The 26,932-nt window shown below is 27.4% G+C and overlaps 1 protein-coding gene across 1 annotated transcript in view; it reads left to right on the top strand.

The window, feature by feature from the left end:
• The first annotated feature begins 3,802 nt into the window (after positions 1-3,802).
• LOC100211344 (conserved oligomeric Golgi complex subunit 2) overlaps positions 3,803-26,932 on the top strand; it is a 39,215-nt gene continuing 16,085 nt past the window's right edge. Inside the window, exons 1-8 of the mRNA XM_065806002.1 lie at positions 3,803-4,108; positions 4,255-4,320; positions 6,589-6,669; positions 13,936-14,045; positions 14,462-14,567; positions 16,805-17,239; positions 17,356-17,492; positions 20,430-20,494. Of these exons, the coding sequence (XP_065662074.1) occupies positions 3,872-4,108; positions 4,255-4,320; positions 6,589-6,669; positions 13,936-14,045; positions 14,462-14,567; positions 16,805-17,239; positions 17,356-17,492; positions 20,430-20,494 (1,237 nt within the window). The 5' untranslated portion in view covers positions 3,803-3,871. The remainder of the gene's footprint in view (positions 4,109-4,254; positions 4,321-6,588; positions 6,670-13,935; positions 14,046-14,461; positions 14,568-16,804; positions 17,240-17,355; positions 17,493-20,429; positions 20,495-26,932) is intronic.

Raw genomic sequence — 26,932 nt, 5'->3', positions numbered from 1 at the left:
GAGCAAATAAAAAATAAACACACATATGCACATACACATAAGTATACACACTCGTACACAGCACATTTTACAAAGTATTTTTCATCAAACTATATATAACATTTTTGAAGAAAAAAGTACATAAGAACGCAGTATGTTTACAATAAAATACAACTTAAACAGTAAAGTACTTTACTAAAGAATAAAACATTAAAAAAAACTTAAAAAGCATAGATATTTTATCAATTAAAAGTCATCATATTTTTTTCAAATCATATTTTTTAGTTTTTATTTAAAGAAGGGATAGCTATATATCTTAAAAAGATCAAAATTTTTTGAAATTTTTTATTCCAAAAAGCTCCACAAAACAAAATGCAAAATTTTTCCTAATTTGTATGGTAAGCAGGTTGTCGAAGAGCTTCGTCATTTCCTAATATGTATTTCTTAATATTTCTTTTTGTTTGTTTTTTATTTTATCTAATTTATTTATGGTTATTATTAAAACCTATTAATTAAGACGATCGTATCTTAATATTATTATTTTTGTAAACATCTATCTTATTTCTTAGTTTATACTTATACTCTTGGAAAAAAAATTTTTTAAAAATGTATTTTTTTTTTTTACAACTTCAATAAATTTACACATCGTTACATTACAACTACATGACATAATATAATCCATCTTAAAAAATAAAAATATATATATATAACATAATAAGTATAACGTAAACTAATAATGTTTCTTATCATAAAAACTATCAGTATTTTTTGAAAATAAAAGAATAAAAATAAGAAAAAAAGATAAGACAAGAAATTTTTTTTTACTTCAGATATATACATGTTGTTGTAAAGGAAAACTCGTAGAAGTCTAAAAAGACTTATCATCGAGTACCTCTTTAAATGGTTAAATAAAGTCTATTTTATACTTATATATAGTCAAAAGTGGTTAAACAGTATACAGTCAGTGATGAAAAATGTATATTGTAACACGGTGCTAGGCGATAAGACAAAAATGTTTATAAACTTTATTTGTAAATTTATGTAGGTTGTAACATTTCTTCAACGGCAAAATATAATGTTCAAATATACATATATATATATATATATATATATATATATATATATATATATATATATATATATATATATATATATATATATGTTTCAATTAATATCGTCTGGGCCAACGGCTGTTAGGTTTGATCGTTTTCAAACCACATTCGAATTTATCAAAAGTTAGCTCAAAGGAGTTAAGATGTGACGTTAGAGGGAAAGAAAGATGTTTTTCAAAATTAAAAGTGAAATGATTTTTTATTAGGTTTGGGCCAACAGATACAAAATATTTATTTAGCTCAGCAGCTTTTATTGATTAACGAAGAACTCTTCAATAATTTAATGGTTTTGGGTAAAGGCATTTTTGTTTTGTTACTGCCTATAATTTCTGCAATGATTTCCCAAGTTCATTTAGAATTTAGTTTATAGTTTTCTAGAAAATTAGTAAAGTATTTATATTTTAGATTTTTTCTTTGTCGCTCAAAGATTTTAGCGTAATTTTTAAAAATAGTTTTACTTTCCACTGATTTTTAATATTTAATATATAGTTATTGTTTAATTTTTGTAGCTCCTTGTTAATCTATATGGATTACCATGGCCATGGTTATTTATTGTTTTTTAATTTAAGATTAATTTTTATTTTGGGAAATTTGATTCGTATGTTTCTAAGAATGTTAAAAAAAGAAGTGTTATAGACTAAGTTTACATTATCTAGAATATCAGTTTGTTCTTAATGTAGTCGAGGTTATAAGTAAAGATAATTTCTAAAGTAGTAGAGAGAGTTTTCTAATGGGTCATTAAAAAGACAACTACATTTTTACAAATGTAAGATTCTACATTTTTCAGATAGCACGTTCTTTGTTTTTAAGTATTTTATTAAATTTATATATAACTTTTTACATTATTTCAAAATTTAGAAAGCTGCATAAATTTTAAATTTTTTTTCCCAAATTCGTAAGTTTCTAATGATACTGAGCTTTTCAAAATACACCAATAAACTTTAATAGTTAAAACATAACTTAATATCTGGCTTAAGGTTGTTTTTTTTTCGCGTGGAGGATAACACTCCCGTTATATTACGATAATGAAATGGTAAGAACGGAAACCTCTTTAAAACTTTCGATTTCAACTGTAGAGGTGGCAATCGTATGCTTCTTGTTTGTTTTCCAAAAATGTGAGAATGTCCGAAAGAATTATCGTCAACAATCATTGAAATGTTGATGCATAAAGTTATACTATTGAGTTCAACATCGGAACTATTTTCTTATAAAACTTTCAAGTTTTTAAATAGCTGGAAGTTTCATAGGTTTATTTTAAGAGCCCAGGCTTTTCAAATAATTGGTATTAGTCACAGAGCTCAAGTCTCATATTTTATGTCGTAAAATACAATTCTGGTATAAAATTACAATAAAAATAAACTAAAACTGTTTTATTCAAATGTTCTTATTTTAAAGAATATATATGACAAAAATAAAAATTATATAGATGATACAATTTTGAAAAGGTTGTTACATAAAAAAACAAACAAAGTAAATCACTGATAATATTTGGCATAATTTAATCTAAGTTTGGCATAATTTAATGTAAGTTTGGCATAATTTGAATGTGAGTTTATGAATGGTTTTGGTTTAAAAATGTTTGCCTTTTATTCATTTTTACTTTATACCATTTTTGCATAAGATAACTAGCCTGATTTTGGTAATTCTATGCTAAGTTGGTAATAAGTTTGGTAATACTACATTAAATTTGTACTAAATAAGTTTGGGAATACTATGTTAAGTTTGTTAATACTAAGTTAAGCAGCCTAATATAATTTTGTTTTTTAATTCTGTAAAATTTGTGGAGACTATAGAAATTCATCTCAATAAAATAATAATAAATATAATGATAATTTATATATTTGTTATAATAAAAGTTATTATTCATAAAAAAAATATTTATATTAATAATTATAACAATAGTGATTATACTATTTATAAAAATAATCTATTTATCACATTATTTATGCTAGGATGTTTTTAAAGATTCAACGAATGCAAGTGCAAAAGTAACATTTATTTTAGGTTGCTTAACTGTAAGATTACACTTATTTTTATTGTGAAATATATATTTTCTTTTTGGCAAATAAATTTCTAGCTTGTTTTAGTCAAAGCTTATTTGTGTGTACAAGGATGCATTTTTTTTTTGCTATTTTTAAGCTTGTGACAAATATCCTCCTATTCATATAGGAAAGAGCTAAAGAAATCTGAGTTATAACTAGCCTTTGTTCTGCACTCTCCTAATAAAAAAACACCCTAAGATCACCTCATAATCATGCTACATGATTTATTATTGTATTAGTTTCAAATTTATTAAGTTTAAATTAAGTTTTTTTTTACTGTATTCACGTAATGATATTAAATGATAATGTGCAATAATATATGTCGTGGTTTTATGAATTTTATTTTGATTTTTTGACCTCTCAAAATAATTTGTAGTCAATCAAACTATTTTAAACTTGCTTTAAACAAATGAAGTTGCTTTGAACTTGTTTTAGCATTATTATAAACAAAGTATACATACTAACACATCAAAAACACATTGATTACTTTTTTAAAAGTGTTGTATTGCTAATCTATAATCTCTTTTTTATTCTTAGTATTTTAATTAAACAGATGAAGTTAGAAATAATATAAATCAATTATTTAATTTTTGAAAACTACTTTTGCAAGCACTAAATTAGCCACTACAGACTGTACATTATATTTAAGAAATCATTGATAAAAAGTATTCTGTTTTTATCTAATTTGTTTTAGTATGTTGAAAAGAAAAAAAAGATAAAAAAAACATGTATTAAAAAATGCATAATAGTTTAGCCAACCTGAATGTTTCAATATCTGCTGGTTTATGTTTTAAAGAAGAGGAATTTTTAGACCCAAATTTTAATGTTGATAAGTTTGTATCAAAATACAAGGATCTTTTTCCATTAAGTACTTTGCGTGAAGATTTGGAGACACATTATAAAAATATACAGCTTGCATTGGTTGAATTGATTAACAGAGATTATGCAGATTTTGTTAGTTTATCCTCAAATTTGGTATGTTGAATTTTTTGAAGCTTTTTGACAGATAAAGTTTTTAAAATAAACTAGCATAAATAATATTAGCATAAATGAACATTAAACTAAAAATTTTTTAAAAAAACAACTTTAATTTGAATTTTTGCTGGAACTTTAATTTTTAGATTGGAACTGATAAAACCATAGAAAGTTTAAAGGAGCCATTATTAGAAATCAAAAGCAAAATTGCTGTAAGTTTTTATAAAATATTTTTAAATTATCATAGATTTAATTACATTATTGCATTAGAAGTTTTCTATTGTGTATAGAGATCTAGAAACAGTTGTGGCAATTTGGTAACATTAAAGTAATTTCTTTATAATTAAATTGTCTAACTTGGGTATTATATATCATAAATAATGTAATATATTAAAGTTTTCTTAGGGTTGCGGTAAAACCAGCTTTGAAATATACAGATCTTTTTAATTAGCATCAATTGGCACCCAAATCCATTGAAAAACTTCATCTGCAAGTAATTTCCCCCATCTTCATCTGATAGGCTGGTGTAAATGTAAACCTGTGTTACTTTGTTTCCTGCCTAAGTTGACGAATGCTGGCTCTTCTTGACTCTACTCACAGATATTTACTTGTACCTCTTTAATAATGGCTATACAACTCTTCCTATTATCTCCTAATGAGGGTACAGCTCTAAAACTCAGTTTAATGGTTCTTAGTCCGGCTGGTAGTAAGGTTTTCCAAACACTATAGTTGCCCTCAGAGAAGCTGATTCATTGCTTGGGATGTCATTCTCTATCTATAAATGAGTCAAGTTATCTTTAAATTTAATTCATGACCAAAGTACCCAAATATATGAAACATAAAAACCACCACCTTACTGTTTCAATATATCTTTTACAAATATTTGTGGTCTCCTATGTAACTTTCCATCAGTTGATTCTTACCTTTTGCAAAATTCACCAGACTTACTTGCTATTTGTGAGCCTAATTTGAATTTAACTGTTCTTCTTCGGTTCACAGTATTGATGGATATTATCCTTTGATTTACAAAGTCTTCAATAGTCACATGCTTGGCTTGGGTTTACACTTACACATTAATTCACCTGTTTTTTATGAAATTAGGTTTTAATCCTTTGGTCATTCTTTTGCGTGCTTCCACTTAGCACCTTTTCACTCAATCACTTTTCTCTTTGTTTTTTACTGATGTTCTTTTTACGTCTGTCCTCTTTCAGATGTAATCTGATCAAATTGACCATGCCCTTTCTCTTTGTCCCTCTCCCAATATTGTTATTATTGATGACTTAAATGTTTATCACACTGAATGGATTGGCTCTAATACTGCTGACCCTACTGTTACTAAAGCTCATAGCTTCAATATTTCTCAATTTCTTACGCAGATAGTTTAGATAGATCCTTGTGATTATTAGTATAAGTTATCTTTGATAGTTATCTTGAGTCAGATCTTTGTGACTTATTTTCTAGACAACCATAATCACTTATCTGCACTCCTTGATTTGTATTTTGTCTAGTTTGACCCTAGCTTGTGTTTTCTCCTTGTAGTTTTAACCTTTAGGTGGTTCTGACCATGCAATAATCTCTATAACTCTTTTATTTAAGACTACGCCTATCATCCTACTACTTACTGTTACCATAAAGCTGACTTTATTTTTTCATGATTTTCTTTGTTTCTTTGTGTCTTTGATATCTTTTGTCTCTTCACTGATAAATGTGCCTCCTATGTAATCTTCTGGATTCAGGAAGGTGGAAGGCATTGAAAGTTTTATTTTTTCTTGTCAGTTTCAAGTCAAGTCTGATATCTTTTGTCTCTTCGCTGATAAATGTGCCTCCTATGTAATCTTCTGGATTCAGGAAGTTGGAAGGCATTGAAGGTTTTATTTTTTCTTGTCAGTTTGAAGTCAAGTCTAATTTTACTCCATGGTTTTCACCTTCTTGTGCAGCTGCTATATCTAATTGTAATCATTTTTTAAATCTTTTTTAACAAGGCTATTCTTTGTTTAATAAATAAATCTTGCATCTTATCTCTGAAGAAAATCTTTAACAGTGTTATTAAATAAAGGCCATACTCTTTCTGCCAGTTACACTGGCTAACTCATTGTTAGATATCCAAATCACTTTGGCTTTCATTGCTAACTTCATTTCTCAATTAAACTCTAATATGGTTTAGGGTCCAGGCAACATTTCTGTTGTAGTCTTACAACTTTTCTCCTTAATAACTCTCTTTAATTTTATCTAAACTATTTAAAAAGTGCTTGACTTAAACTGTATTCCTGCTTGCTGAAAAGTAATATTTGTGGTTCCAATTTTTAAAAACTTTGGAGGGCATTCTAAGCTTGCTACATATGGTGTATCTGGGAAATTTTTCATCACAAATCATCTGAACACACTTATTTATCAGTATCTGGTATCAGCAAGCTTAGCTTAATTTTATTTTATTTTAATGTAAATGTGAGATAATGAAAGTCTTTAAATATCTAACTTAGGTGGTTCGAGATGATGTATCAACTGTGCTTCAAAGTCTAAAAGAAAAATTAGAAAAAAGAAAACTTGTCAGAGAAAAAAAGGTGAATATTTACATTCTATTGTTATCAAATTATTCTACAAACTTTTTTTTTATGGCCTTATGAAAATGAGTTTCTCTAAATATATTATTTAGAGAAACTCAACGAATATATCAATACCATCTTCATAGAAAATGGTATTGATATACTGGAAATGCATCTTAATATTTATTTAATACTTTTTCTCAATATATTTTTTTTCTTTATTATTATTTGGAACTCACTTTTAATTTATGGTTAATTTTAGTTCAAATAAATCTCCATATTTTTATATTTGATAATGGTAAATATTCAAGAGAAAAATACTTAGCAAATCTATAGTCCAGAAGAAAATGTTTGGAAAAATTTTTGAATGTCAATAAAGTGTTTTTTTTTATTTTTGATAAACTCATTTCTTTATTCAATTTTTTATTGTTATTTTCTTTTATACACCTTATTATATTTATAATAAAAATAAATTAAATTTTTTTTTTAATTTCAACCAAAAACATCTTTTTAGCTTAGGAGGCACTTCACATTGAAATTGCTTCAAACGATTTACAAAATTTCAGGTGTTAGTATTTCATGTCACTTGCAAGCAATAATTGATGTTCAAGGGATTTAAACAAAATATTGATTACCTATAAAAGGAAAAAACTCTAATATAATTAATTTTGTTAAAATTAAAATTCTGTAAAACTATTAACCAAAGTTCATGTTTTCATTGGTGTTGTATATTTTCTGATTTTCATTAAGTAGTTGATGTAAAATTAGTGTTGTTCTTGTCATCATATAGTCATTGGCATCATTTCAACATAACAATTTTTCAAAAATTTGTTCCACGCTTGAATTTGATCCATAAATTACTATAAATTACATAAATTACCATATTATTATTACCATAATATTATTATTAGCCTTTATAAAACTTTAATATTACTATTTATTTTAATTACAACAATTTGTGGCAAGGCACAAAATAATGGGCGGTCAACAACCGTCTGAAATCAGGTCTTCCCAGGAAACGTCTGTGGTTTTTAGTCTTAAATGTCCACGCATGAGTATTTTATTTTAGACAACTTGGTCACGTTTTTCAGTTTTTTTATATTTTAACGTTGATCAGTTTTTTTATATTAAGTGTTGCGGAAAAAAGCAAAACTAACAAAATAAAAAATTAAAATAAATTTAAGTAGAGAAAAAAAAAATTAATAATTTAAATAACTTGTGTACTGCTTTTAGTTTTGCTTCTTTAGAGTGGTTTCAGTGTTGTTTCAGTGTTGTAGAGTTTCAGTGTTGTTTCAGTGTTGTAGAGTATTTTCAGTGGTTGTTATTTTCAGCAACAAAATTGGATAAGGCAAAGCATAAAAAAAAAGTTTTAAATTGGCATTGAAAGAATGATTTTCTTATATTTTATTTTTTAAAAGGAAACCAAAAATTTAAATTGCTATCTGTTTGTAAAATATACTTGTATAATTTAAATGTAACAAGTATATATTGTCCTTATATGAAAATGTCTATATAATGCATGCATATACTTCTATGTATAACTTTTTTTATTATACAATTATATTTATTTGGTCATAAGTATACGCACATTTAGCTTATCTGGTTAAGGTCATTATTACAAAGGTCCATAAATGGCAAGATTTTGAATTGAAGGGATTAGGTTTTTCAAAATTGATAAAAGAATGACAAAATTGCGCATCACTTTGAAAAAACGTTTTCAGCTAAGTAGAACAATTCCGAGATCTAGGAGCAATCATTAATTTAACCCAGTATCTATAGATACTGTTAGCTTTAAACTAACAAGTGAAGATTTTAATATAGCAGGCATGTTTTCTTTTTCTGGTATTCAAAGTATTCAACCTAATCAGCTAATTAACATCAATACATTAAAATTTGGTGAATTTATTCTGTGTAAATATGATATGTTTCATTGGATTGGATATGATAAATAAAGTTGACAATATTGAGCAAGATGTTATGGTAACATTTATGCACCCCCACGGTCCTTTTAACAATCTTTTCTGGCCATCTAGAGCAGATTAGTGTTGGGTTCTAATTACCAACATAGTTTGTATCATTGATGCACTTGTAACAACAACTGGACATATGTATACTTGGACCGTTGACACATCTAAGTAAATCTTAACACAATCTTGAAACTTTATATTTTTGTATTTTACTTTGTAAATAATTAAATAAAATGAAAAGTACAAACCAACAAAATTTTTTGAAGAAAATTTTTTCAAAGTTATCTTTACATTATTGAAAATTCAAAAAAAAAAATTTTTTTTAGAGAAAAAAAGTGCCCCCAGTGCCCCAGGCCATGGAGCCTCTAGTTATCTGCCCTGGAAACAATTTTAACATGCATTCATTAGTACTACACAAATGCTGAGAGTTTCAGAGCTCCAGTTTGTCTGAAAAGTATTGAAAAATCCATCACAAGATTTCCCTACAAAAAAGTGGGGCACTTGCCCTAATCTCCCTCCCCCAATGCCTTTAGGCCCTGAAAACAATTTTACCATGCACATTTATTGGTACTACAGAAATGCCAAAATTTTCAGAGCTCCAGCTAGTATGGAAGGTAGTGAAAAATCAATTGCAATATTCTGCTATAAAAGTGGGGACCGTGCCCCGTTATTCATATATGGAAATCCATATACTACCAGATCAAAATCTTTATATTTTTTGAAAGATCAATGAATATATAATAATGTGTATTATATATTTTTTTGATATCATCAAGGCCACACAGATTTCTTGAGCATCAAAATCAGGTATATAAAAAATACCCTAAATTTATTTAAACTTATTCACTGGGCAACAAAAAATTATTATTTTTTTGTATCTTTAGCAATTTTATTCAAATTATACTAACTTAGGGCTGGAAAAAAAGAAAATGACAATGAAAATTTTTTATTTGCTCTAGTTTCTGAGATATACAATAGCAATAAATATTATTTCAGTTAGTTTGCTAACTACATTGAATTAGTAACAGTACTTCTGCAAAAAAAACCATCAACATAGTTAACATGTAACATAGTTAGAATATGTAAATTATTTGTCAATATGACATATAATTTACATATTCTAATGATATTTAAAGTACATTCGGCTTTTTTTATTACAGATATATTCTAACAGTTTTAAACAAAGAAATCATGATCATCAAGCTAATAGGTGTAAAGATGAATATGGGGTATCATCACAAGATCGTGATTTTTTTGCTTTCCTTTTGTAGACTAGTTCTGAAGCATCCCTACACACAAACCATTAGTAATCTGCAAGCATAGCCTCATTCAAACGATTCTAATATCCATGTTCCATTATAGAAATAACTTTGCGAAACCTTTCCCCATGTTCATCACTAACAACTCCACAACTGGAGGAGGAGGGGAAGAAGTCTAGGTGTGAGTGGAAGAAATGAATTTTGAGATATATGTTACATTAAAGTTGATGGTTTTTTTGCAGAAGTACTGTTACCAATTGAATGTAGTTATCATCTCTTTTGTTGCCTAAAAAATCCAAAAATCACTCCCTTAAAAGCTTCCCAAGTTTCTTTTTCTTGCCCCTTCAAAACTTCGTCAAATGCAGGATCATAAGTTGGCCTAATTGTGGCAAAACAAAAATACCTTTTTTAACTTTTGCATCACTTATTTTTGAAAATTTGTTTCTTAAATACCTAAAAGCCTGTCCTTCTTTGTTCATACCTTTGACAAAATTTTTCATTAAACCCAACTAAATATGTAATGATGAAAGAAAATCTTTTGAATCCACAAGTGGTTCAGCAATAACATTTTTCATCTGTGTTGAGATTTATTGCAGGGCAGTCTTCTTTTATATAATGTAAGCTTCTGTCTCTACTGTCACATATACACAAAAAGCAGCAGTATTTATTATACCCTAATTGCATTCCTATAAGTATAGCAATGACTTTTAGATCGTAACAAATTTTCCATTTGTGTTCATTGTAATTAATTGAGTTGAGGAGAACTTTCATGTTTATATGAGTCTTTTTCATGTCAACTGCATGGCCAATAAGAACAGAAGGAAGATGGTTTCCATTGTGCAGTAATACACCTTTCAAGGTTAGGTTAGATGAGTCTATAAATAATCTCCATTGAACATGAATAAAACATTATGGATAGTCAATAACAAAATTTAAAAAAAAAAAAAAAAAATGTCATTTTTAAAATCAGCAGGTGGAAATACATTAGAAATAACTAATTTTGGTTCCAAAACAAAATCACTGTTGGGCATTGTAATTACAGGTACTTAATAATAATTTTTCACACTTCTGATCATTTCATTGGATTTGCCACCCCTTAAAAATAGCCAGGTACAAATTCTTTAGTAAAAAGATTAAATATTTTAAAAGTTATATAACTTGAAGCCTCTAAATAAACATTGTAGTTCTGAAGGGACAAGAGGGGCCTTGCCTACATCTGTTAAAAGTAAAATGGTCATAAATTTCCAAGGAGTTCTAAGTACTCTTAACTATGTAACTAAGTACTCTTAACTCTAAACTTAACTTTACTAAGTACTCTTAACTAAGTACTCTTAACTCTAAACTTAACTTTACTAAGTACTCTTAACTGTGTAAAAATCAATAAAATCTGAGATAATGGGTGACATTTTTAAAAATTTCCAGGTAATTTGACATAGTGTGAAAGACTAATTGAACATGAAAGAATGAAAGTAGCCATAATATAAAACATTTGTACTTTGTAGGGTCCTTGAACTTTTAGAGCAGCTTCTATTCTTTGCAGTATTAAGGCAACAAGAAACCTAATATTTGGGCTTTCATTAAAGATTTTCTCTGATCTGCTAGTGAGGTTGGGTTCTGTTTAGAAACTTCTGCTTTCAATTTTACCCAACAGTCTTTTACCCAGTCTTCAATGGGGTTTAACTTGGGTAAATTGCCTGGCCCAGGGCAAGAATATTAATTGCATTTTCTTGGAGCCATGTTTTGACAATTTTTTTTTAATGGCAAGTTGCTCTGTTGTGCATGAAAATACCAAACTTTCTAATTTGAAACCACCTAGAAACATTGTTCTTTAAAAGTTACAAATAATTCACAGAATTGACAGTCTCACTTTGTCATTAAATGTATAAACCAGCATAATGATTGGCAATGAATGCATTCTAAATTATAACTGATGGACATTGCTGGACAGAAAGTGCAATTTTTTGGATTAGAATATGAGTTTGATAACCAACAAACATTGGCTTTGTGTGCTGCAAAATGTTTATTTTTTGGCTTTAATACAACATGATATAATTAAAGAATTTTTATATTTATAAGATATATATAAGTTCTTGACAATCTTCAAACTGTGCTGGCACTAACATATACAGTAGTTGAGTAAAAAATTTGAAATTTGTCTTTCACAGTTAAACAGCATATCATGCTGTTTGTTTTTGGAGTGGTAGCTAGAACAGCATCTATTCTTTGCAAAGTTGAGGCAATAAGAGACAATCTTGGGAGTCTTTTTATGATATCTTTCTTTCATTATAACTTTTCTCTGATCTGCTCTTGAGGTTGGGTTTTATTTAAAAACTACTTTTAATTTTTCTTAACAGTTTTCAATGAAATTGTGAATTGTGCTCAGCCTCAGAGCAAAAACAATAGTTGTATATTGCCTTATCTTGATAATATTTGCCTAGAAACAGAATTGGACATAACTCAACAGATAGTGCAAAAGAGTGCACAAAATCATCTGTTGAGCAAAATTTATAATTTTTTGTTTTTCTAGTTAATTAAAATGCGGTCATTCTGGATCTGTTGGTAAAAATTTTCTGATGCGTGTTTTGATATATAAAGGAACCAAAAAGAGCCCATTATAAAAAGTCTTTATTTTTTATTATTAAAAAGTTAAATGATTTTCACTTAAATTTGATCAATTTTGATCAAATTTGACATTTTTTGATGTGTCACTGATGGTGCATTAGTTATGGAATAAATGGGATGAAAAATGGGTGTCACTCACTAACTTAGCTACTGCCATGGAATTTCTCTTGTGGTATGTGATATTCTTTATAAGAAGAAAGGTCCAGCAATAGCAACAACTGGAAAAAAACTATTTAATGAAGAGGCATATAAAATTGAAGAATCTTGTTCTGATCCTTATGATAGTAATGACAATGAAGAATTCTAATATGAGGAAAGTGTAAGCTCTGTTGGTGAGGAAATGCAATTTAATTAGGAATATGGTTTTATTATATCAAAGGTCACTACTTTAAAATAATACCCTTTATAACATTTGTAGATCAGATTTAGGAAAAGACCTTAGTTAGGACTAGATACTTAGAATTTAGAAATATTATTGGAAAATCTCTTGTGGAAATATTCAGAACATGTTTGATTATCAGAAGAAATAAAACACATCTCTGGTATTGTTCAGGCTCTTCATGCTGTAGAGTGTTAGAGCACTGAGAAAAGAATACTGTGATCTGATACAATTATTTTGTTTACAAAATCTTAGAACAAAATACTAACATTGGTCAAAATATTTACTGTTGTTTGAGAGAATTACTGAAAGGAAAAATTATGTCAGTGCTGGTTTACTATGCTATTTACATAACCCAGATGACTTAAATCAGATTCAGAGTTGCCAGATAATCATTTAAATACCTAATTAAAAATGAAATCGCTAAATCAGCTTGAGATGTTTTCATACATTTATTTCTACATGAGGAATTAGAAGCAGCACTTGAGTCTAATATTAATTTTAATTGTAATGTGGAACTAATATAAAAAAATTAAAGCTGAAGAATGAGCAGAAATGCTATTGAATATATCTTCAACCAGCTCTTTTAATAAGAATTTGCAATGCCATGCTAAGCTTTCCACCATCTTCTATAGAAGCAGAAAGAAGTTTTAATTCTGTTTTTAAACTTAAAAACAAATATTTTAATGATGCATCTCTCAACCCTTGGAATTAGGATCGCCAATCGACAATGCTGACCTATCTGCTGACCTTAAAGTGTTTGAGGTCTGCAATTTTTTGCCGATCTCATTTCTATGTTTTATGGTAAGACCTTTGTATCAATTTTTTTTGCCGACCATTTAAAGATTGAGGTTGGCAAATTATTGCTGACCTCATTTTTCCTAATTCCGAGGGTTGATCTCTTTTCATGTAAACAAACCTTTTTTAATTATTTTGTTGTGAATGTTTTAATTTTTGTTATATTTTAAATTTTTTTTTAAATATAGACTCATTTTACAGGTCACCTAATGCTAGTATCTCTACTATTACTTAATAAAATTTTATTTTTGATTTTAAGCTGTATTTGAAGCATTTGATGAATCTTGTTCATTCAGTGGAGAAAATAGAAAAAATTTTAGCTGCAGACTTGAAATCGCCAGATGCTGAAATACTATTTAATCAAGAAAGGTCTGTATTATTTATAAATATCTGTAACATTTATAAAGATCTGTTGAGTATATTGTTATTACTTATAAGCATAAGTTTAATGACTTTTGTATGGAATATTTAATTAGAGACACCTCAATAAGCAAATTGTTTACAAAGATTTTCAGAATATTTTTAAATAATATTTTAAAAATAACTGTCTACTTTTGCAAAGCATTTATTTACCATTTTAGATTTTGATACTTTTAATAGTTTTTCTCTCTTGCAAAAATATAGAAATCAATAAATTAAAAATTTATTATTATATTTTACTTAAAGTTTGTCTAACTTAAAATGACTTGTTTTAAAGTTATTTTATTAACTAAGCAATAATCTTTATTTTATTGAAAAAATTTTAGCAATAAATTATTTTCGTTTGCAACTTGTAATCTTTTTAGAACTCAACCTGGACATTATTTAGAAAGAATTGCTGGTGAATACAATCAACTTCAATTTCATGTAAACCAAACTAAAGGACATCCAATAATTGAATTGATACGGCCTGTATGTAATATAGTTTTTCTGATTTATCTAATATGTTTTAAATATAATTTATTTATTCAAAATTTATTATTTAAATGTTTGTTATGGTCCAGGTCAGCTCCAGGAGGTTTTAAAACATTTACTCTACATTTTGAACTGTTATTTAAATAAATATTTAAAAAATAATTTCAAAAGTTAAGAATTTTTTTCTATTTTTTTTTCAAGAAAAAAATTATTGTTGTTGAATGATTTAAATGTTCAATTAAAAGTATTCAATTCTTCAATTAAAGTTGCATATTTAGTGTGTTTTACAACATAGAGTGTTTTAGTTCATTTATCAAATTAGCGTGTTTATCACTCAGTTAAACAGTTTGATGATATTTAGATGGCAATTAACCACAAAGTATTAAATCAAAAGAAGTTTGAGAATACGTACATGACACTCTTTTATTCAATGGTAATTAAATACACAAGGAAAAGACTTGGGTGTTTAATATATATATATATATATATATATATATATATATATATATATATATATATATATATATATATAACTTAAATTGCTAGTTTAGATGAGCACTCTGACGTCATACTAAAATAGTCTGCTGCCGGGGGCATTCAGTATATACATCGACTGACAAATAACCTGACTTGCAGCGGAGTGCTATTACATCAATTGAGAGTTCGACATGGGGTAGCAATCTTTTCATTTATTATTCTTCGTTTTTTTTTCTTTTTCTAAAAATACGGTATGCTATAAAGATAAGCAATATTAGTGAGCAAATGTTTTATATATATATATATATATATATATATATATATATATATATATATATATATATATATATATATATATATATATATATATATTTATGTATGTCTTTTTATATACAAGTCTTTTCCTTGTGTAAGTTGGTCTTGGTAACCATTGGCTGATGCCGATTGTTTTGAAAAATCAGATTTTTCATTTTTGTGTTTCTATATTGCATGCAAAAATATATATGTATTCCATAAACCAAAAAGCATGTATAAGCCCAAGTTATTATATAGACATATCTGCAACCGGTAAACCTTTAAATATTTTTTGAACTGTTTTTTATCAGGAGCTCTCTGCATTTAGTGTCTTTTTATAATTTAAGAAAGTCATTATATGACTTAGGGATCCAAACAATACAAGTTTAAAATGATAATTTTAATTTTGCAAAATTTACAAATTGCTTTAATGTTTATTTTCATCTATATCAAAATATAAAACTTTCAGTTGCTTTGTTCATTGTTGGTTTATTTCTCATTTAATTTTATTTCCAAGTTTAATTCCTAGAATATAGTTAGAAATATATATATATATATATATATATATATATATATATATATATATATATATATATATATATATATATATATATATATATATATATATACATATATATATATACACATATAATATAAATCAACAATGTGCAAAGCAACTAAGCATTAAGCAATTTTCAGCAGCTAAGCAAGCATTAAAATTGACTGCTAACTTTATATTTGAAAAAAAATCTTAATTTACTATTAGTAAAAAAGAAGAGTATAAATTCAAATTAGGGCCGATGCTGATGCATGAGCATCAGCCTGTATCAATCAGCATCAGCTAAAAGTAGGCATCGGTGCACCCCTAATATATATATAGATTTAAATATATATATATATTTGTAATTCACCTCCCCAAGGCCAAGAAGGCCACTACAGATGAGGAGGCTACTTGTGGTTATAACCCTCTCTCAACTCTATAACTTCGCAACACGAACCTCAACAAACAAGGCTGCTGCGCAGAGAAACAAGTTGAGCACGGTACTACCAGAGACGTGGTGGGAATTGAACTCGGAACTTCTCTCTTATAAAGCGAGCGCTCTACCACTACACCACTACCGCATATATATATATATATATATATATATATATATATATATATATATATATATATATATATATATATATATATATATATATATATGTATATATATTAAATCTAGTTTATTCCCAACAAGGCTGCAAGCAACCACTATTAAGTTGGTAGTTACTAAAATACAAAGTTGAAAAGCAAGGAAATGGTTGACAGAAGACTTTAATAGTTGTAGGTTGTATAAGTCAGGAAAGGATGAAGATGGGAGAAAGTTCCAAAAGATTGAAGTGTGGGGGGAAAAAATTAATTGCTTATAAGTTTCCTTTTTGTAAATTACAGTTTTGTTTAAATTTAAAAAAATATATTTTAGAGAGTTTCCTTGATCACATCAAAGTTGCAAGAAGCTTTAGAAGATTCCTTTCAATTGGGAATAGAAAATAGACAAACAGATATTATTCGTAGAAGTTTACGAACTTATGCACTGATTGATAAGATATCCTATGCTGAAGATCTTTTCAGAAATATTCTTGTCAAACCTTATATAATCAGTGTTGTCAATGAAGATTATTTTAATGAACATGGCATTGAGACTATGTGCATTGATATTTTAAAATTTATAAAGCAAAGTTGCAGTATTGTTCTAAATTTATCTGCTGGTGAACTTTATGATGCAGACCAGCAAGAACAGCATTCTATAAATAGTTTTGATTTCTTAGTAAACAGTATTTGGGTGGAAATTGAGAAAGCTTTTGAGGAAAATCTTCCACTGCTTTTTTCACCTGGCAACCCAGAAATTTTTATCAAGGTAAAGAAGAATTATTAAAGATCCAAAAATTAATTTATTTTAGTTTATTTAATTAATATTGTTTTTGAATGTATTATTTATATTTTTTAATTGTTGTTATTTGTATTTACTCAAAGCGATACAGGGTGATGATGGGTTTCTTGGATGAATTCGAAAAATGTTGTGTACCATCGAGTTTCTATAATCTACGAAATCATACTACATACCATTCCTTTATGAATAAGTGGAGCCTACCAGTTTATTTTCAAATTCGGTGAGTCTATTTATATAACTTTAAGTTAAAGATAGTATTCAGTGCTTCAAGGCTCACATTTTCAATGTTTAGGTTGCACAGCGCTTAACTAGAGAAGAAAAAAAAAATAGGTAAACTTTTTTCAAAAGATTTAAGTGAAAGGAAAACGGGAAATAAAAACCAGGGAAAATAAAAAGCAAATAAAGAACCAATAATCAAAACAAATTTAAGTTTTTTAGTTATTGGTTTTAAATTAAATTTATGATAATTATTAGAACAGTTATTATTTATAATTGTTAGAATAGTTATTAATTTTAAAAACTCCAAAAATAAATTGTTGAAGTATAAAAAGTCTTTGAGAAGAAAACAGAAAAAATGAAAAAATTGACATTATGAAAATAGCTTAAGTAATTTTTAACATTATAATAGCTTCACTTGTTATAAATAAAAAAAATATATCAATGACTGCCTTAAGTTTTAGTGGCATTTTTATCACTAAACTTTTTACAATCTAATTGCATTGATATCTGACCCGATAAGCAAAAATAGTAAAGTTCTTTTAGTAAAGTTCTTTTTCAGTTCTAGTCCATTGAAAGTTTGTTCCAATGTTGTTTCAAAGGAAACACTAGGAGGCCTTAAGGGCTAGATGCCATATGCCTTGCTAACACAAACTCAGCATAAAACATTTAATAAATAGAAATCAGTTTCCAATTCTGGTTAATGCAACTTAAAATCCTGGCTAAAAAGATCCAATACTACCTATTATGACCTATAGAAGACAGCACATGCCTATTGTAGGCATGCAATATATTAACCATGTGCTAGGAAACCTGTTCCACTGTCTTTAAAATTTCCTTTCCACAAATTATTTAATTTTATAATTTTTTTTTTATAATTATTAGTATTTTTTGAAATATTTTGCTAAAATATAAGATAAGCTGTAAGCAGTGATGCGGAGTCCCAAAATTGATTATATAAAAAGAATATTTCTTCCTGGTTTTTGCAGTAGTCAAAACAGTCTAGATAATTGTTTTATACAAATTATCTTTTATTTTAATTTTAATTATTTTTTTGAAAAAATTAAATGCAACATAAAAACAATAACAAAAAAACTAGGTTTAATTGAGTTTCACAAATGTTTTATTCTTAATACTTTTTTTAATAAAAACAATAATTTGGTTTAAAATATTTTATTTCGAAAAATAAAGAATGACAATATAAAATCATTTATTATGTTTTAATGTATGTATTATATGTATGTAGTTTATTCCGTTTAAAATGATATGTGGTACTTTTTTTTTTTTATAAATGGCACAATGTGTATTGAATATCTTGTCAATATATAGAACAGCCTGCTAATGATGATGCTCATGTTAATAGTTCAGTACAATGTCTGAGGTCCTTCTGCTTTTTACAATTTTCAGATAGAACTCTTGGTTAAGGAAATGCTAAAGATGAAATTAATTATTTTGAGAATTGATCTTATAGAATGTCAGCAAAAACTAGAGGCTTGCCATTAAGAGTGTTAAGTTTTATAAGTATGGAAATTCCAAGTTGAGTCACTTCTTTTCATGGTCTTTCTTTATTACACAGCTTCTTTTTTTTTCTCCCTCTTTTTAAATTATCTTCACTTCCAACAAACCACTATTAGAGTTTGAAGTTATTGGAAGAGAAAAGATGTAGTTTATAAAGCAAAATAAGGATTAACAGATGACTTAAAAGATTGCAAATTATATGAATCAGGAAAACAATATAAAGGGAGCAAATTCCAAAGAATTGATGTTTGAGGAAAACTAGACGAATAAGAAGTTTTGGAGCACTTAGGAACAGCCAGGATAAAGGAATGAGACTTAATTCAATGATGAGTAACACAAAAATGAATTTTAGTAGATGGCACAAAAGGCGTTTTGATTCTTTCAACTTCTCTTCTAACCAAAAATCCTTTGTTTGTTTTTGTAGTGTTCTCATACATTGGCTAGATTTTCTAATAATGCTTTTTTCTCTTATAGACAATTTGTCAAAACTTGTTGTAAACATAACTAAATGTAGTTTAGTTTGTTTACTCAGCTTAGTTTGTTGTTCAAAATGACCTATAATCTTTTTTTCCTTGAAATAAAATGTAAACATAGTTAGCTGTGTTTATCATGTTTGCTACTCAAAAGAGCAATAGTTTCGTTTCTTTAAATTTTTTGTATTATTCCATTTAAAATGGTGCACTTTATTGCATTTAATATGACACAATATATTTTAATATCTCATTTAAAATAATACACATGTATGTCATCAATATTTATTCATAATGCTTTTAAGCATTAAGATTTTTTAAGCGTTAAAATGAATAGTTAATTAAATAGCTAAAGATTTTAAGTATTCATTTTAGATTCTTTGATTTTGCATCTTGTCATCATGGCACTCTCCTTCTTAGATTTTGGATTGATGATATAGCTTGGAAGAAAAATTTCAAAAATAAAATATTGCGTTATACTAAAAGCAGTTACAGGATGGAGAGTGTCATAATGGTAAGAAAGCTATTGGTTATTTATACCTTTTTTTTGAAAACTCACTAACACTATATTAGCAACAAATAGAGGTGCAAGTTTTTTTTTAGTCAATTTGTTTTTTAGTCGTTGCTATTGACATTCGTTTTTTCTTCTCGTTTGTGAAAAAGTTACAATAATTTAATATTGAATAATAAAAAATTGTTCTATGCATATTAAGTTTCAAAAAATTGAAAAAATTTAGAAAAATATGCACACAATTTTTATATTTGTAGTTGGTAAAATTTAATTATGTTTCCATATTATTTTATATTAAACTTTTATATCACATTATTAGAACAATATTTAAATAAATTCAAGAATAATAATAATATAAAAACGCAAAGTTGTTAGTTTGTAAGTTATTTTATATATAGTTATTGTTATTATGTGTAATATATGTGTGTTTATTGTATAACAGATTTCAAGAAATTGGTGGTCAAGTTGAAAGTGCAGTAGATAACCCGTATGATAAATCACCTCATGGTAACAAACTTTTTTTTTTTTAAATTTTCAAAAAGAGTTTGGAGTGTTTCTAATTTTCATGTGTATTATTTTTGTCTTTTGAAGATTGTGTTATAGAAAGCTCTTCTGATGAAAGGCAAATAGAAAAAAGAAAGTTATTAAAAATTTCTGTAAAATTTTTTTATTATAAACTGTTTTTTCTTCATTTCACACACAAATCTTTCACCTTTTACATTAGATCACAAGAATTTTTTTTGGACATCTTTAACAAAATGTTTATATATTTATTCGCATTTTTTACACTAATATTTGTTATAATCTTAAAACTAAGCTTTTTTCCACTATCATATATTATTTAGTTTTAAAGATAATTTCAAGTTTTGCATGTTGTTTATTGAATCACATTTTGATAGGTTAGCATAATTTGAATTTGGTATCTATAAACTATTATGTTAGGGTTTATCAAAGACTTAGTAATGTTTTGTTTGACTTTCTGATGTGATGCATTTTTTAATATTTCTTGTCTTGTGTGTTTGTTTTGAATATTTCTTGTGTGCTTCTATTTGTGTTACTATTTAGTACTAATTCTCTATCTGTGTCATAGTAAGTTATTTCTTTTTTTTGAACAATGTATGAATTAAATGAATTTTATATTTTTATTTTTTTAGCATGAATATATATATATATATGTGTGTGTGTGTGTGTGTGTGTGTGTGTGTGTGTGTGTGTGTGTGTGTGTGTGTGTGTGTGTGTGTGTTTATATATATATATATATATATATATATATATATATATATATATATATATATATATATATATATATATATATATATATATATATATATATATATATATATATATTAACTATACTTTTACAATAAGTTATTGCTGACAAAAATTTGTAAAATGTTTTTTTTTCTTGTTTTTTTTTACCTTAAATAAATCTTTTTTCGTTTACAAAAAAAAATGTTTACATAAGCATTTTAATTTTTTCCCCAGAGTTTTTCAACTAGTGAGGTACAACTCTTTTTATACACAAAAATATCCTCACTGTATATACCAGGGCTTGTGATGAAGAAAATCGTCAAGCGCGTTATATCGCACTCGTAAAATTAGAATATGTTTTCATCGAGCGTGATTATGTGCGCTCGAGATAACGTCGGCGAGCGCGATCATGAAAATTGCTGAAGGCGATGCTTACAAAAAGCTTTTTATTTTTTATATCCTTTTTTATTTGTTACATAATTCTTTCGTCAAAAAATGTTTGAATTAGTATGACACTCATGAAACTACTTCAACGAAGTAGATTTTTATATTTCCAAACCTCTTGTATATTGTCAGATCGCGATTTTATTTTTAACTATTTATGTTATAAAAAAATAATATCAAACAAAAACGCAACTTTTATTGATTTAGTAATTGAAGTATAGTTTAGTGACTTAGTTTTGCTTCGTTGTTTTGATATATGTATTTTAAAATGTTACGCTGTAAACTTAATTAACGGTTAATGGTTTTTATATTTCTTGATATTTTTTATTCAAATTAATTATTTAATTTTTTTCTAAAATTTCTTTTTTAAATTACGTTTTTTTTATCTTAAAAAAATAATACAAGGATAATTTGAAATAATAATAAATAAGAATAATAACTTTCCATTTAATAAATGTTGACAACATTACTTTGTTCCTTTTCGAATGCAGAGTATTTTTAATCTTGTGAAAATATCAAGTAAGATTTATTTGATTTATTGTTTGTAATATTCTACACATCGTTTATAATAAAAATAAATATTAATAATAGAGTAATTTTTAACTTAGTTTTTGTTCATTGTGTTGGTTTTTTATTAACTATTATTTATTTTAACTCAAATTTGAAACGATTCTGTTGTTTAAAATGCTCGCAACCAAGGGCAGTTTCAATTTTCTTATAATGGTTTTCTAATTTTCTATTCTTATTTTATTTGCGCATTTTTGTATTCACATTGTGTTTCCACGTGCACATTCCATTATTGAAATTAGTGACTATTAACAACTTCAAACTGCTTTTTAATTACGTTAGTGCAAAAGAGAACGATGTAGTGCTCTTTATATTTTATATTAGTGCTTTGATAATAGAATATCTTTAATAAAAAATCTTTTTTAAATATTTTATGAAAATAAAAAATAATCCCGAACTATTGGACGAGCGTTATTTTATACGCTCGTTATAAGCTGAACGAGCGTTGTTTATGCGCCTAGAACTTTTGAAAATACCGTTTACGGGCGCATTTTACGAGCGGAGCGCGATCGCACTCGCTTTATAACAAGCCCTGATATACCATGCATAACATCTATACATTCTTATCCATGTTTAATCTTAAACATGTTGTACTTTTTTTCAAAAAGTTTGCCTTTGTAAGTTAGTGTTTGAGTCTGCTTCTTACATGTTTTTGTTTTGACTTCATTTTACTTAGTTATGTGATTCTTTGCATGTATGTAGAGCTTAACATGAGTTTTATATATTAATATTATATATTAACATAAGTTCAAAAATGAATTTTTTATGATTGTATCAATTAATACTTGATTTTACCATAATTACCATAGTGTTTTTATGAGTATAATATGTATGTGTGTGTGTTTCTTTGTGTGTATAGTGTATGTGTGTATATTGTATTGCGTGTATGTGTATGTTTATATCTGTGTGTATTAGATATTTCTTGATTTTTTGCACATAAATATATGCATGATTAAAAAATCAAGTCATAGTTAATGGCTTAAAAAACAAATTAAATTAATTCCTAATAATCAAATTAAATTGATTAATTGCTTAAATTCCAATTGATACACTTTAACACCCTTTGTGAACCTGTTAGTACTGTATTCAGGTTTCTTTTTTTTTATTTTTTTTTATTTATAGAAACAATTTTCAGAAATAGTTTATAGAAACGTTTTATAAAAATATTTTATAGAAATATTTTATAGAAACATTTTATAGAAGTATTTTATAGAAATATTTTATAAAAAGATTTTGTAGAAATATTTTGTAGAAATATATTATAGAAATATTTTATAAAAATATTTTATAAAAATATTTGAACAAAACTATTTGATCTCAATAAATCAACATTTTTTTTTTTGATGTTGAAGATTTGTCAAAAAAAAATCTTGCACAACTAATCTATAAAAGATTTAAACCATATAACCATATGTAATTGATAAATACAAAGCTGCGGGTATCATATATCTAGACCTGGCTGAAACGTTTGATAAAGTACCACATATGAGATGCTGCAAAAACTTGAAGCCTCTGGAAAAATCTTGTCTTGGATTAAAATTTCCTTTCAAAAAGAATGCAACAAGTCATTATACCTGATTGTAAATCAGAAATGGAAGTTTGTTTTAAGTGGAATACCTAAGTGTTGTGTGTTAGGACCTCTTCTATTTATTATATTTATTAGCAACATGCAAAATCATGTTAAAATACCTATAAAAAATCTATGCTGATGACACTCAAATCAATAACATCATTAGAAGACTGTAATAGTTTAGAAAACATGCTAGATGACATCAATGAATGGTTGAAGCGGTGGTTAATGTATTTCAATTACAAAAAATGTGAAGTAATGCATTGTGAGAGAAAAAAATTTGAAATTTTAACTATACAATATCTTTTTATTGACTTTTTATTGACTATTATGAAACTGAATTTTATTGTATACAACAAAAAATTTCAGTTTCATAATATCCCATGATTTAAAATGGAAACAGTAAGTTAATGCTGTGGCTTCTAAAGCCTACAAAGTTTTGAATGTTATGTGAAACACGTTTATTAAAATTAGCAAAAAAAATTTTGATATAATTTACAAAGAATACATTAGACCACGTCTTGAGTATACTATTCAAATTGGATTTCGCATTATCAATACAATATTGAAACACTTGAAAAAGTGCAACCGAAAGCTATAAAATCGATGTTGAGTATTTGCAATTATGATTACAATACCAAGCTGAGAAATTTAAATATCGCAATATTAAAAGACAGAAAAACCAGAGCAGCTACTATTGAGTATTTTTAAAGTAGTTTAATAGACTTAACATTTCATAATCTTAATCAAGCTAAATCCATCAATGTATCAGGACCAGCATCTGGTATTTGTGGACATAATTTAGAAATGGACAAAGAATATGTCAAGAATTATGAATTTTTAACATATACTTTGTCCATTCCTAAATCACAAAAAGAGTAATTTCTTTACAAATAGATAAACATGAAAATTGAGCAAACTCCGTAACTGAATTGTATCAGTCAAAATTTTTTTTTTTTTTTTTTTTTTTGCAGCCTTGTTGGAATCTTCGCTTCCAACAAGGCTGCAAGCAACCACTATTAGAGTTGGAAGTTAGTGGAAGAGAAAAGATGAATATTATAGAGCAAGATAACCATTGACAGACAACTTAAAAGATGCAAATTATATGAATCAGGAAAGAAAATAAATTTTAGTAGATGGCACAAGAGCGCTAGCTCTTTAGAGCAGTGCTCATTATAGTATTTGTAGAAAAGAGAAAGAGAAGCAACATTACGATGATGTGATAATGGTTGGAGGTTGGCTGCAAGAGCAGGTCCAACTATGTTTACAACTTGTCTAAAAGAGAAAGGGCATCATTAGAAGATCTGCCACAGATATGGCAACAGTATTCTATACAAGGCCGGATTTGAGATTTATAAAGATAGAGAATAGGATCCGGAGTAAGAAAGTGTCAAGCTCGATAAAGAGATGCAACCTTAGCAGATGCTTTTTTGCAACAGATTTAATATATGGTTTCCAAGAAAGATCAGAAGTAAGAGTTAATCTTAGAAGATGAAGAGTGGATGACTCATTGAAAACATTACGGTTCATAAATATAGGAAGATCTAAATTATTGCGATAACAATTGGCTGAAAAAAATTGAGTTTTATCTAGATTGAAGTTTACCAGCCACTGTGAGCCCCATGCTGAGATCCTTTTCAAGCTCAAATGTCCCCTCCAAACAATAAGAGAGTGTTGGCTACTTATCACAACAAGAATAAATGGTAGTATCATCAGCAAACAATGCCACCTTAGATGTGAGAATATCTGGAAGATTGATAATGTAAATTAAAAAGAGTATAGGGCCTTGATGAACCCCTAAAGTTACAGGATATGAAGAAGAGTGCTGTCCATCGAGGACAACTTTTATACTACAAATGGAAAGGAAGGATTCAATAATCTTAAAGATGTTACCAAATACACCATAAGAAGAAAGCTTATGGAGAAGACCAGCATGCCAAACTTTATCAAAAGCTTTAGAAATGTCAAGAGTGATGGCCTTAACCTTTCCACCTTTATCTAATGCACGATAAAACCTATCGGTTATTACTGTTAGCAAATCAGCTGTATAACGAAAAGATCGAAATCCATATTGATGATCAGAATGTAAGTTATTAGATTCAAGATGAGAGATTAAGTGTTTGTTAATTAAAGATTCAAAAATCTTGCTTATGATAGGAATAAGACTAATAGGACGGTAGTTAAATGAATCAGATCGCTCTCCAGAATTTAGCAGCTTGCTAAATTCTGGAGATAACAAGTAATAAACAATAGGTTTTATTGTGCATTAGATAAAGGTGGAAAGGTAAAGTAGAAAAAGTGGAAAATTGTAGCAGCTCAATGTGAAAAAAACCATGGAGAAGAGTAAAGCTTGACCTGGAATTATTGAGAGGGAATAAAAGATTCCATGCTAGCCTGAATCCATAGTTATGGAAGAAGCACATTTGTCAGCAGGAAGACAAAAGAAATCTTCCCATGGGCCATCACGAAAAAAATCACGGAAAGAATGCCAGTCAGTTTTAAGGTAGTTGTAAGAGGTACGATGATAGGGGGATTCAGATGATAAAGAAGAATGAGATAATAGTTTTAGAGAGATCAAACCGTGATCAGAAACACCTAATGGTGAATGTGGACAAACTGAGTACTGACTATGATAAGAAACAAGACATAAGTCAAGTAGAGAAGGTAAATAATTTGGGTTGTCTGGAAAGCGAGTTGGAAAGTTGACTATTTAAGTTAGGGATTGAGAAAGGCAAAAGTTGTGGGCTTTAATGCCTGCAGAGTCACTAGAGCCAAGCCATTCAGTATGATTAGCATTAAAGTCACTGACAACAATGTTAGCTGATGAATAAAGAGAGAGGGCTTGGTCAATATGATCAGAAATAACATCAAAAAGAGTGCAGTCTTGAGATAAAGAAGAGCAATATGAAACAATGAGAAAGGTGATAGAGTGAAGTGGTGCTAAACGAAAGCACATAAAAGAATAGTCTGTGGATTCAAACCTACTTTCCTGACAAACGGGTGAATTCTTATGAATGTAAATGTCCAGGCCAAGCATGCGACTATTGGAGTCTTTACGCATTAAAGGAAAATAACCATCAACACAAAGATCACAAGATGAGACAGCTGAACTC

This window comes from Hydra vulgaris, chromosome 09 (genome assembly GCF_038396675.1).
Source record: "Hydra vulgaris chromosome 09, alternate assembly HydraT2T_AEP".
NCBI classification, from domain to species: Eukaryota; Metazoa; Cnidaria; class Hydrozoa; order Anthoathecata; family Hydridae; genus Hydra; species Hydra vulgaris.
Note: the sequence above shows the minus strand (reverse complement) of the source record. Positions and strands in the feature narration are given on the sequence as shown.